Source organism: Echinops telfairi, unplaced genomic scaffold (genome assembly GCF_000313985.2).
Source record: "Echinops telfairi isolate 266 unplaced genomic scaffold, ASM31398v2 ScPeMD7_6080;HRSCAF=6971, whole genome shotgun sequence".
Classification (NCBI taxonomy): Eukaryota; Metazoa; Chordata; class Mammalia; order Afrosoricida; family Tenrecidae; genus Echinops; species Echinops telfairi.
The window spans coordinates 3,078,705-3,090,734 of record NW_022109980.1 but is presented as its reverse complement, the minus strand read 5'-3'; the positions used below and the strand labels follow the sequence as shown (position 1 = coordinate 3,090,734).

Below are 12,030 nucleotides of genomic sequence, written 5' to 3'. Positions count from 1 at the left end.
CGCCCTGTGAATGATAGGTACTGATTTGGTTTCTGTTTCTCTTCTGATTTTAAACTTGGTGATGGCGAGGAGGAGAAGGAAGACACAATGAATCATACATGAACTGCTGGCAATGCATGTGTTTTGATAAATAGGTTGGCATTTACCATGGCATCTCAGTTATAGCATGGTTAAGGACCAATTATTCGCTAATAAGCAAGCACGGAAGGAAGCGTTGCCAACGTGCAACTGTTTCCCGTGTCTTGACTTACCATCTGAGTCCCTTGACTCTACTTCCCACTCCACAACTCACTTATCCTTTGTTTACCTTGCAAACGATGACTTGAGATTAGTCTCTTCATTCTGTCAAGTCTTAGATTTCTGATCTGAAAGCCAAACATGCCAATGCTTTCCATATATGGAAAAGTAACATATGTGAGCGTGCCTGGCGTAATGCCCAGTACCTAGTGGGTGCTGGATATATGTTTAACCTGAAAACGTAGATCTCTTCACCGTATCAGGGTTTATGAAACTAGTTATCCCCAAGCTGAATGTGTTTCAGAATAACCCAAAGAATTTGGAATAGAAGGAAGATTTTGCCACTCTATCCTGGTAGTTTCAGATTCAATACACCCGGGGTATGACTCAGGAGTTTATATATTTAACAAACATCTCTGGTGATGCTCATGTAAATGGTCCAATTCAAAGAACATTGTTTTAGAGTGACCAAAAAGAAGCTTTGTAAACCAGCATTAGATATAAGGATATTTGTGAATCTGTGGATTTTAGCAGCCTTTCTCCCTTAAGTTTACAAGTGTTCACATACAGAGACCCACACATGGCCCCCTCCCCGGGCTGGGTTTTAATGCCACTCCATTTTTAGTACATTGGTCCTTTTCTGGGTAGTTGCAAGGAGGAGAGCCATGGTTACAGTGAATAATTGGCAAAGTAAGTCAGCCAATCTTGGAAAATGGAGAAGGACCTGTTTTGTTGTTGTTGTTTTTATTGCAATATTCGTTAAAAAGATGAAGAAACTTTCCCCCATCACTAATGATTTTACTTCTGAAAACATCCCACAGTCATTGTGGGGAATCCTGACCCTGAAATCATCTATTGCAGCAAGTAGAATAGACGTGTTTAAAGGCAATTAAAACCTTAGTAAATGAACTATCAAAAAATATCCCGGGAGAAGGTCGAATGTTGCAAAACAGGAAAACAATATGCCAGGAACTCTTCCTCACCCTCAAGGGTCTCCCAGCGACCTTTGAATGCCTGCCATTTGGTGCCCCAATGCTTTGCTCGGCGTAACTTACCTGTTTTGGAAAGCCCCCTCTGAGGACCCTGCAAGGTAATTTGTGATAATCTTCACAAATTGTTCTTGTTAAAATATTAATGCCCGATAAAGGTTTAACCCATTTCCTTTCTAAAATTCATACTTGCACTTTAGCAAAAACCTTCGGTGCAGTAATCCAAATATTAAAAAGCTTCAAAATGTTTGCAGGGGCAAAAAAAGAGTGAAAAGATAATGGAATTTTCCATGAGCATTTTGAAACCCCCTCATAAATGGATCTCTGGAATTATAGACTCGGTGGCAGACTTTTGGGGAGGGGAAAGTTCTAGAATCTAGAGACTCAAGTGCCCTTTGACAATCCTCATATGACACGGAGTAAGCTTCTAATGACTTCCCAGGAGCAGGTCTGGATTCAGATATGTTAGAAAAGAGGCCCCCCTCCTGTGCACCCCATTTCCCTGCATCTGTCAAGGGCACTCCTTGTTGTCATTTGATTCTGACTTATAATGAGGCTGAAAAAACAAGTAGAAATATCCCATAAGGTTTCCACGGCTGTAAATCTGTACAAGAGCATACTGCCACATCTTTCTCCTGCGGTGTGGCTAGTGGTTTGGACTACTGACTTGTGGGGCCCCAAGTAAGTGCGTAACCAAGGTGCCAGCAAGGATTCTTTTTCAAGGGTACATACCTTGAAAAGTCAATCCGTTTTTCAGACTCTCGAGGAACCACATAACATTTGTGTGGTGTGGTGTGCGGCTTGTTTTAACTTCATTGAAGGGACTTTGGACAGCTGGGGAGATGCCACCTGTCTACTTTGGGCATGCCTTGAGCCAGAGAAGCAAATAGAAAAGGGAGTTGGGACCACATGCCTACCTTATCTCTCCTGGGAAGGTTGTTCTCAGGGGTGCACTTTGGGGTGTGGCAGGAAGCCAAGAAACTGCCATCCTGGCCAAGGAACTACCTCCTCCCTCTGCTCGCCTTCCAGTTCTCCCTATACATTCCCTCCAAAAGCAAGACTAAGTAGTGGCTCTCATCAGCCATCCAATTGTGCCACTTACAGGCATGGCTGAAGCAGCCATGTTGGGAATATGTTGTAGACATCCTTAAGTCCGAAGGAGCCAAATGGGGTTCCTATCACCTCATTTTTGGATGGCAACTAGATAGGAAAGTGAGCAAGAGCTTCTCGGGGAGATTTTCTCCTTGCTCTGGACCTACCACGAGGTGGAGGGCCAGCTGCATTGGCATCACCTAGGAGCTTGTCAGAAATGCAAAACTTGCCCTCTTCCCATTGCAGCTCTATGGAGTTGTGAGTTTTACAAGATACTTTTAGTAGGTGATTTTGGTAGGGCTGCGAAGTGCTGCCCGAGATGAAATTGTGCCCCATAAGGTTAAGGGGTTATTGCCATCTCGATTTCCTCTCTTCATCCTTCCTATTGTTCTCCTGCCCCCACCATCTAAGGACACATGATGGTCAGGTGGAGGCTAATTCCGAAAGAAACCAGTGGCAGTTAGTTAGGACTGGAGGAGCAGGGAGGTCCGGACTGAAGGGTGGGAATGGAAATCCAAAAGGGAGTGTGCTGGCTATTTACATTGGGAGGGAGGCTGGAGATGTACCCTTGAGCCAAGGAAAGAGAAGGATAGATGGAGCAGTGAAAGGATATTGCTTCACTGGCATTTAGTGATGCCAGGGACATTCTGCCTCATAGCAATGGCCATGCCAGGTAGCAGAGCCTTTTAGTCGAATACAAAACTTCTTTACCACCATCACCCCTTCTCTCCCCTCCCTTCCCCTCCTCTCCTCTTTCCTCTTGGCTGTTGCATTGCCTGTCAATGCCCACAAAATCAACCCCTATAAACTTTGGTTGCTTTCCAAATTACCCCCAAAGCTTTTAGAGAGGTTCAGTATGGAGTCTGAACCCACCAATGCCTTGGGTGTTTCTCCCATGGACAGATAATTTTTAACTTGGCCTTATAAAGGTCTCCTATGGCTGAGCCATCTGACTTTTGGATGGGATAAATAGCCACTCTTTTGCATCGGATGCAGAAACACCAAGATTTGAATTTATTTCCTTGAAACTGAGGCAACATGACTCTTATAGTCTCTGGTACTTTAACTCCTAATCAATCGCTTTTAACTAGAGTCCTGTGTTAGATAAAAAAAGCCAAACCAAAACAAAACAAAAGCTGTCACTCCCGATGTACAATACAGGCCTTGAGAAACGGGGATCAAGGCCAGTAATATTTTGATGGGGAAGGAGCATATCGCCAGGAAACATCCAGGACGGGAAACCATTCTGAAGTCAGTTTTGTGTGGATGGCATATCAGAGTCAGGGGCCAGTGGGTAGGCAATTAGAGATCAGCCAAAGGGCGTGTCTGGGGTAGGCAGAGCATCATGTGTCCTTTGTCCTTTTATGAAGGCCTGAGCCCTGTGGGGGTTTGCTGCTGGAGCTCAGGCCTCATCTCCCACACAGGCCAAAGCTGTTTTAGCTTTGGTGGTGGAGCCAAGACATTTCCCAAGCAGCTCCCAGGAGGGAGTTCCTTTAGTGTCTGTACAGCTCCCACACTCCTGCTTGCTGAAGAGTCCCCATCGCCCCCTTCTTGGGTTTTAATAGCACCCTCCTAGTGGACATGCCATCTCATTAGATTCAAAGTATAAATGTCAAAAGGACCAATGTCAAAACTATGTTTTCTTAATGGACCAGGTAAAGTACACAGATGATTTTTCTGATCTTCAGAGACGATCGAAAGTTTTAGGAAAGGTCGTTCAGATATCTTTTCAGTCCTGATCTATGAAGTTCACAGTAGTCAAATCATCTGGGTATATCCGTTCCACCTCCCCCGTATTATAAATTCTATCTTTTAAAATTCTGGCCTGTCCTTATTAGGAAATCCATTTAGTCTTTTCATTCTTCGACCAATTGTATAAAAATGACAAATCTCTTACACACAAAGGAAGATGAACAACAATGCCTAGAGGGCTTCATTTCTTTTTCAGTCTGTTAAAGAGGAAATCAGCCTATCATGTCTGACTACCAAGGACAATGAAATATATATTTATATATCTCAAGAGCCAAACACATATAGAAACATTTCACGCAACCCCGCTCTGCTAGATGTTGGGGAGTAGGGAGAGAAAGGCAGAAAGCAGGGATCCAACAGTCTCTGAGAGAGGCAGAAGTGAGGAAGACGGGGCATACCAGCTTCATTTGAAGGAGGAAAGTTACAGTTACACAGAGGAGAAAAGGCCCATAGCCCATTTTGTAGTAAGCACAGGTCAAAAACAAAATACATCTCCTGGCTCCTTCTCCTGAACTCCCTTCCTGGCCCCTACCTCCATGGAATAGAGCGATAGGAAGCCTTTTAGGGGAGGTTTGTCTGGACCCTCACCTTTCCAGCCTACCGATTGCCATCTATTTTTATGGTCCAGATGAGCACCCTCACTGTCCTCTGTCCTCCCTTCCCTCCCCCATAAAAAATAGATTAAAAAATACATAATAAACCCTGTGAGAAGGTGACTTCAGTCTTTGACTGGCACCACTCAGGCAAGCTCTTTTTGCTTCAGTGGGCTAAGCCAGCTGGCCAGAGGGGCTGAGAGGTGTGCTAAGCCAGCGACTTTACTAAAGACTGGCCAGACGACAGAGGAGAGAAGCACAGCAGTAAAGGTGGGGGGATGGAGCCAGAACAGTTGACGCTGGTTAGTATATGAAAATATGTCTGAGCCTAGAGCTGTGATTTGGTGTGGGGGTGCGTTGGGGGGGTTGTCTTCACCCTGATTCCAAAGCTTGCACGGAAAGTGTAACAAACACCCAAGCCAAACTCAAACCCACCAAAGAGCAGAAAATGGGATCAGGAGACAGTTTTTCCCAAATGGACCTAAACAGTTAAATGGATCCTGGCAATTAGAATAATTAGATAATTAGATTGTGACTCTGTGGGCCTGAGACAGAAACCTGTCTCGGCTAAGTACACTTGGTAGCAACACTTGGTGATGAAAGGAATGTGCTCTCGGTTAGCACGGTATATTTCAAATGGCCCCCTCTCCCACCTCTAAATTAAAGGCGTACACGTTTGCAGCGGATGGGGTAGGTTTAACCAGCAGAAGGGCTTTTGCCTGGGGCTCCATTAAAGCCTCCATTCCGAAGACCCACTCTTGTCCCACCATCACCATTGCGCCTCCCTCAACAGATTTTTATTTAAGCCAATGCGTTTCAAGCACAATTCCGTGGTGAATAACCTTTAAGGTTACATTTGCCTTTCCCCTGCTTCTTGCAAACAGCGCGTAATGCACGAGCACATTTGTTGGCTGTAAAGGTGTACAACAGCGATTTTTGCAATGACAGTGCGGAGAGGGAATATGAGATCTGTGTGCTAATGAGCTGACACTGCAGAGACTGGGGTGATGTAGTGTGGAGTGCACTACAAGTGCACAGCGGCAAGACATGGGAGGGGACCAAAAGGGAATTGATGTTTTCCTGAGGAACCAAATCAGCGAAGCCAAGCCAATGGGACTCACAGTCCCTCGGTGTTAGCACACCCTCCAATTCCTAGGATGATCTGGTGTTCAAGGACCAGACACATGTAATTTACAATGTGTGTGTACATCTCTTTTCGTGGACACTGATGGTGGGGGGATGGATGGCTGTGGGTGGATACGAATGTAGGCAGGCTGAAATCAAAAGTTTCACACTGTCCTTCTCTCTGGGGTTATCGAGCTAGATTGAAAAGTAAGAACCGCAAACCCAATGAATCCCTATGAAATGGAAACATGTGCTCCAAGCGAGATGCGTCTCTTTGATAAACCTCAATTCACCTCTCAGCTGAGATCCCAAATGACCCACCCCTCAAAGCCAGGGAGGTTTTTTATTGGCCTCTTCATACATGGAATGAAGTTGGAGTATGCCTTAAGTAAATCTCTTGGGGGTTGTTCAAACATTGGCTGCTGATAAAAAAAGAGTTTTAAATAACGGATGCCTGGGATTCGTTGTCAGAAAACCTTCTGAATACATGGGGAGGCGGGGGGTGTGCAGAGCTGGAGGCGAGAACAGGGATACACACAGAAGGAAATACGCTTTGTTTACTCTTTGGGTATTTGTTTACCTGCATAGGAATGCCAGAGAAAGGATGTCAGACTCTGGGACTTGAGATGAAATCAAATCCAGTGCTAGGGAAAGCCAAATGCAGGGATTCTCAATGGGCCCAGGGGAAAGTTAATGTTTTGCAAGCCTGTGTCTTATTGCGTCAGATAGGAGAGGTGGGTGCCCCGGTATGGACTCATCTGGGGTTTTCTTTAATTGTTCCTAGGTCTCCGGGGAGAGACAAGGCACAGGACACAGGGATTTCTGTCATGGCAGTGGGCAACATGAGGATAGTCCATTGGAGGTAGAGAACCTGGTGGGAACTTCCTGGCTACAATACTGGACTAGAAGTGTACATTGGCATCTAAGATGTTTTGTCTCTACCTCCACAGGGAGAGGGGGAAAAAGAGATCCTATGCCTGGCTTCCTGGACCCCTGGAAAGACTGGGCTGTGGATTCAGAGACCATCAGACTGTAGTTGGACTAGTCGTCTTTCTCATACAGAGCCATAGGCAGCAGCTGCCAGGACATAACTTTGAGATCTGGTCCCTATTCAATGATTGTGACATTCAGAGAGGACTGTTTAAGGGATCGGAGGAGATGACAGCTTTCCCCCTCTGTCCTTTGAGCTGTGAAGTCGGAGAGTGCAACAGGCAGCTGGGTACACATCACTGGTTTCGGGAGATTTCTCACCTGTCTGCCTGCGCGCGTGCGTGCGTGCGTGCGTGCGTGTGTATGCGCGCACACGTACTCATGTCTGTATTTGGAACAACTATGGGCAACAGTTTAGATTTCTGTTCTTCTTGTTGCCCAGTAGCCATCACTCTTTTCCCACCCCCACCCCCTTTCAATCCCCAGCCATAATTCAGCCTGGGTAAACAGGAGTGCTATGGATGTAGGGCAGGGATTTTGATGCCTCTCTTTGGTTTTCTAATTTTATTTCTTTATTGCCCTGGTAAGGCAATCAGGCAACCAAATGCCAATATGGCTGACTTATTTCCTGGGTCCAAATCTGAGTTTTTCACATGGCCAAGATCATTTTCCGATTGTCCCTTTTGTGGGGTTTCACAGGCCCTCGACTGGCAGGTGTGTCAATCCCGTTTAACCTTAAGAATGGGACTGAAACCCTTGGTGAACAATCATTTCTTAGAAACCAAGCGGCTGTCTTATCCCAGTACACATCAGTGGAAAGACATGGAAGGAGAGTGATATGAATGTTTCACTGTTATCAATGATGACAAATTCCCGAAGTTATGTAATTGGTTTTAAATCTGTTTTAATTGATTGCTAGGAAGCTGGAGTTGAGATCCAGTCTTTTGACAAGATCACACTGGAGCAAGATCAAGAGTCAGATGTGAGTTATAAGTGCTGCAGAGACAGGCAGAGATTACCAAAATAAGATGCAAAGTATAGACAGACATTTTGTAGCTTTCACACTTAGCTGGAATTAATAAGTGCCTATTTTTGTCAATGTTGGAAAGCCAAAAATGTCAAATACGGAGTAGCTCAGAACATGTGCATATAAGGATCTGTACCCTCAGCTAAATTTTACTTAAAGCTGACAACTGTCACATTTCTTGCAAAGGACTTTACCTTCACGCCTATGGCGCAAGTCTTCAACCCCAAGGAGGCTATGTCCTGTAGGGCCTGTTGAAGAGTATTTGGAAATCACATAGGCTTCCAGGCAGAAAGATTGGAAGGCAGTCCCAGACAATGTTTCATCCAGTCAAACATCAATGATAGCTCTCCCTTTGGGGGTGGGGGAATGCAAACCACAGCAGCTATCAAAGCAAAAAGCCTGCTTTGTGCCATCAATAGCCTCATTGTGGGGAACACTTTTCCTGACATCAACTTAGATGAAGAATTGCCAGCCGTTCTCAGCGAATTCCATTCAAGAAAACCACTGTGTCCCACAGGGCGTTGACCTTTTGGATTCCTGTGGTTTGCTTTCTCAGACTGTCCCCCGTGCCAGAGGAACATTCTGGGGGCACATACTAGGTGTTTCAGAAGAGGCGTTGGAGCTGGAGGAATGCCTTGCTTTGGGTATTTCAGTTTCCTGCTGCCGGTCTCTGCCCACTCCCACCCTTCTCAATTCAAGTTAAGAACTGTGTAGTTCTTAAGGGGGGAGGTGGGGCTTGAGCACCACAAGGGGGAAGAAGAACAAGCTTTCCAAAGATTCAGCTGAGTGCATGATCTTTGCCCTGCCCCTCAGTTGGCCAGGTGTTCATCACTTGCAAGTAGTTCCTAGTGCAATCAACTGCTATCAGAGGTCTCTCAGTAAGACACGTGATATAGTCTAGGACAAAAAGAGGCCAGGGAACCCAGGCTGTTCTTTCCCTCAAGGTCACTTGTTTGCAGAATTTCTCCTACTTGGCTGCTATCTAATAGGCCGTTGTCAAATTCAGCTCATCCTTACAGCCAGGCACCAACTTTGAGTCCAGTGATGTGCTCCCTGAATTGACTCCAACAAGACGCTTCTCCTTGCTTTAGTCTCATCCTTAGAGCTTTCCCAAAACAATCATGTTTCCCCCATCCAGAAAACAAACAAACAAACAATCAAAGGAATGAAACCAACAAGGGGTATGGAGGAGGGAGTGCCAGCTAAGCTGGGGGGTAAATTGAACTTTGGCAGCCAGCGTTATTAATGAACATGTTCCCTACAGCCTTGCCCCCTCACTCAGTAGGATCCTCCAGAGTTGATGCATGCGGCAGGAAGCCTGGATTGCCTAGAGTCCCTAAAACATGTCCACTGGGAAGCCATCCCCCCTAACACACACAGACCCCGAACCCCAGAAGCCCAAATGACAACGAGGTCTCCCAGGTCCCAAAGGGAGGAAATGCCAATCTACTTACAAGCATTAGTCACAGAAAAACTATTGGAGGAGTCCAGGTGATCTACGTGGTAATTCAAATGGAAGGGCTTCTCGGTGGTGTTCTGGTTGGTGTTGTATAACTGCACGGCAAAGCGGAAAGCGCTGTGCTCCTGCACGGTGTTTCTCATGAAAAGTCCACCTAGGAGCAAAGGGAACTGAGATGTGGCTGGTGCCCCCAGGTCCGGGTAGAGATCAAGGAGCCTCACTGTTACCTCTCACTGGGGCTGGGGTTCATGTGGGATGGATTGACTGTCAACCTGTGTGTCTTTCTTCAAGACTTATGAACTGGGATGTTGGCTTCTAGAACCCTGCATCACCTCTAAAGCGAAGGGAGATGGAGTGGGAAGAGGGGCTGGAGCTAACTAGGAAAAGCAAGCTGGGGCGAGGGGGGCGAGGGGGCTACTTTGGGGTGGACTGTGGAACCGGTGGAACAGGGGTGGGGTGGGGAGGAGAAGCCAGTGGGACTGGGTCCCCTCTCGGGCCCCCTCCCCAGGCGCCAATCCCCACCAGCTGGTCCAGCCTTTCCTGGTGCAAAGGGAAAGATGGGGAAGAGGACCAATTGCATCTCTCCCCCCACCCGCGGACCCCATCCAGTTTTTCGGCTCTAACAATATAGAGGGTGGGCTCCCTTAGGGAAACAATTTGAACTTCTATACTTGCAAATACAGCCAAAAGCCCCGCGCCCTCCCTCCCGCATCCCAAGCTGGCTGCAGACAGACACAGAGGCGATTCAGAAATTGGTGGGCTGCGTGACTTCGCGGCCAGCTCACTTGCAGGGCTCGGTGTCTCACCCCCGCCTCCCACCCATCTCTCCAGGCTGCGGCTGCCGCTTGGGCTCCCCCCTTCCCCAGGACTGCCTAGGGTCCTTGCCACGGGGGGTATGCAGGGTGCCCCAGGCTCAGGGGACGCGCCCCGCGCCGCCAGACAGGCGGCATCTCCCGGGGACAACTTCCTGGCACGCACGCCATGGCAAAGTCCAAGCTGCCACTCTGGGGGCCACCACCCCCCCGCCCGCCCCTCGCCTGCAGCCTCTCCCTGCTTGTGGCAGGCTTTCCCTGCGCTCGGCCAGGTGTCCCCCCTCACCCAGCCCAAGCAGACAGACCCCCACGGCTTCCCCTGGTCCCCCAGACCCATCAGCTCGCCTCCTTCAGGAGGGCTGGCTTCCCCTGGGGCTCTGCCCAGTGTCCCCATGCTCTGTCCCTTCCCCAAGCAATGCGGGACAGGGACAGCGGCCGCTGATGCCCCTTCGGGACAGTGGTCTCAGGTGCAGGGGAGCCAGTCCCCCACTGGCAGGCGGGCTGGCTGGAGCTGAGCTTACCTATGCTGATGGTGTTGGGGAATCCTCCGTGCGAGTGACCCCAAAGCCCCAGGACGAACCAGAAGAACGCCTGCAGCATGTTTCGCCCCATTTTCTTCTGCCCAGCGATGCTACGCTTCACACAAAGCTGCCAAGAGCATGGGCACAACTCGAGAGTCGCCCAAATAAGAGCAGAAACAGGAAAAGAACCAGTGGGCTCGTACACCCCCCTCTCAACTTGCTTGCGCTCACTCTTCCTTCCACCCCACACTAGTCCTCCTCCGCCACCGCTGCCACCTCCTCTTCGCTCCTCTTCTCTCCTCTCCTCTTCTCTCTCTCTCTCCCTTTCCCTCTCAGGCTCTCTCTCTCTCACACACCCCCTCCCCGACCCCCACCTCACTTCTGTCTTCACACCAATCTAGAAGGCGGGCTCATTGGCTGCAAGCTTGGTTTGCCAAAGCGATCTCTCTCCCTATCAGGAAGAGAGAGAGAGAGGGGAGGAGAGAGCGAAAAAGAGGAGAGAGAGAGAGAGAGAGAGAGAGAGAGAGAGAGAGAACACATCAAAACCTAAAACCCAAAGCAAAACCAAACAGGCAAAACATTGGAAAACAAAAAACAAAGAAGCAAAAGCGAGAGAGGAAAAAGGGAAAAAAAGAGGGAAAGAAATTATAAAGAAAATCTGAGACTCCCCCCCTTAAAAGATGGTGGGTCTAAAGAGGGGGGAAAAGAAAGAAAGAGCTAAAAGGCTGAGAGCCCCTGAATCGGGCTCTTCCGATTGGGTCTGTAGGGGGCTATTGATCAAAGTTGATCTGACGTGGAATTAAAGCCACACACCCGCTTAGCTCCACTGCAAACTGCAGCCATAGACTGCAAAGCCTCCGCGCTGGCGTTTGTCAACAGGGGAGATGGGATCAATAGAAATACACCAGCCCGCTCTTTCAAGCTACAATGGGCCCTTTCCCCCCAAATCTGCATTGCCTTTGCATTTGGAGGTCTGTCTTTAAGAAGGGGCCAATGCGCGTGTGTGGGCGGGTGGGGGGGAGCCTTGGTGGTTACTCTGGGGTCTTTGTAGAGACTCCTAGAAGCGGTTCCCATCACAATGCGCCCAAAGATGCTGCGCATGCCTGGTCCTTGCCGCTCAGGTTTCACAGCAGAGATCCGAGGCAAGTGGACAACACCCTGACTCCCACAGCTCTGAGAGGCATGTCCTTTCCCTTATGCAGGTGCTGCTGTGGGATGCAGGGGTAGGGGAGGGCTGGGGTTGGGGAATGGGCTATGGAGAGCTTAGAAAAAAGTACGTGGCAGGAGATGGTAACTGAAAGGTTAATGAGAAGGACGCTAGGTCCCACTGAGGGGGGAGGAGAGAAGTGTGGAAATGAGCAGCGAAGGCAGTGAAGATCAAGGAAAGTGAAGGTGGAAGGAATGGGTCTCTGCCTGCCTTGCTCTCTTGGGGCTGTCTCTGGACTTAGCAGCATAGGCCCCTCACTTTAGCAGTTCCTTTATCAGTTTCCCCT

General features: G+C 48.4%; 1 protein-coding gene across 1 annotated transcript in view; it reads right to left on the bottom strand.

Moving 5' to 3' along the window:
* Positions 1-10,717, bottom strand: part of GRIA3 (glutamate ionotropic receptor AMPA type subunit 3) — a 400,526-nt gene extending 389,809 nt beyond the window's left edge. The window contains exons 1-2 of the mRNA XM_004713054.2: positions 10,538-10,717; positions 9,200-9,358 (exon numbers count right to left, since the gene is read on the bottom strand). Coding sequence (XP_004713111.1) covers positions 9,200-9,358; positions 10,538-10,628 — 250 coding nt within the window. The 5' untranslated portion in view covers positions 10,629-10,717. The remainder of the gene's footprint in view (positions 1-9,199; positions 9,359-10,537) is intronic.
* Positions 10,718-12,030: the final 1,313 nt, after the last annotated feature.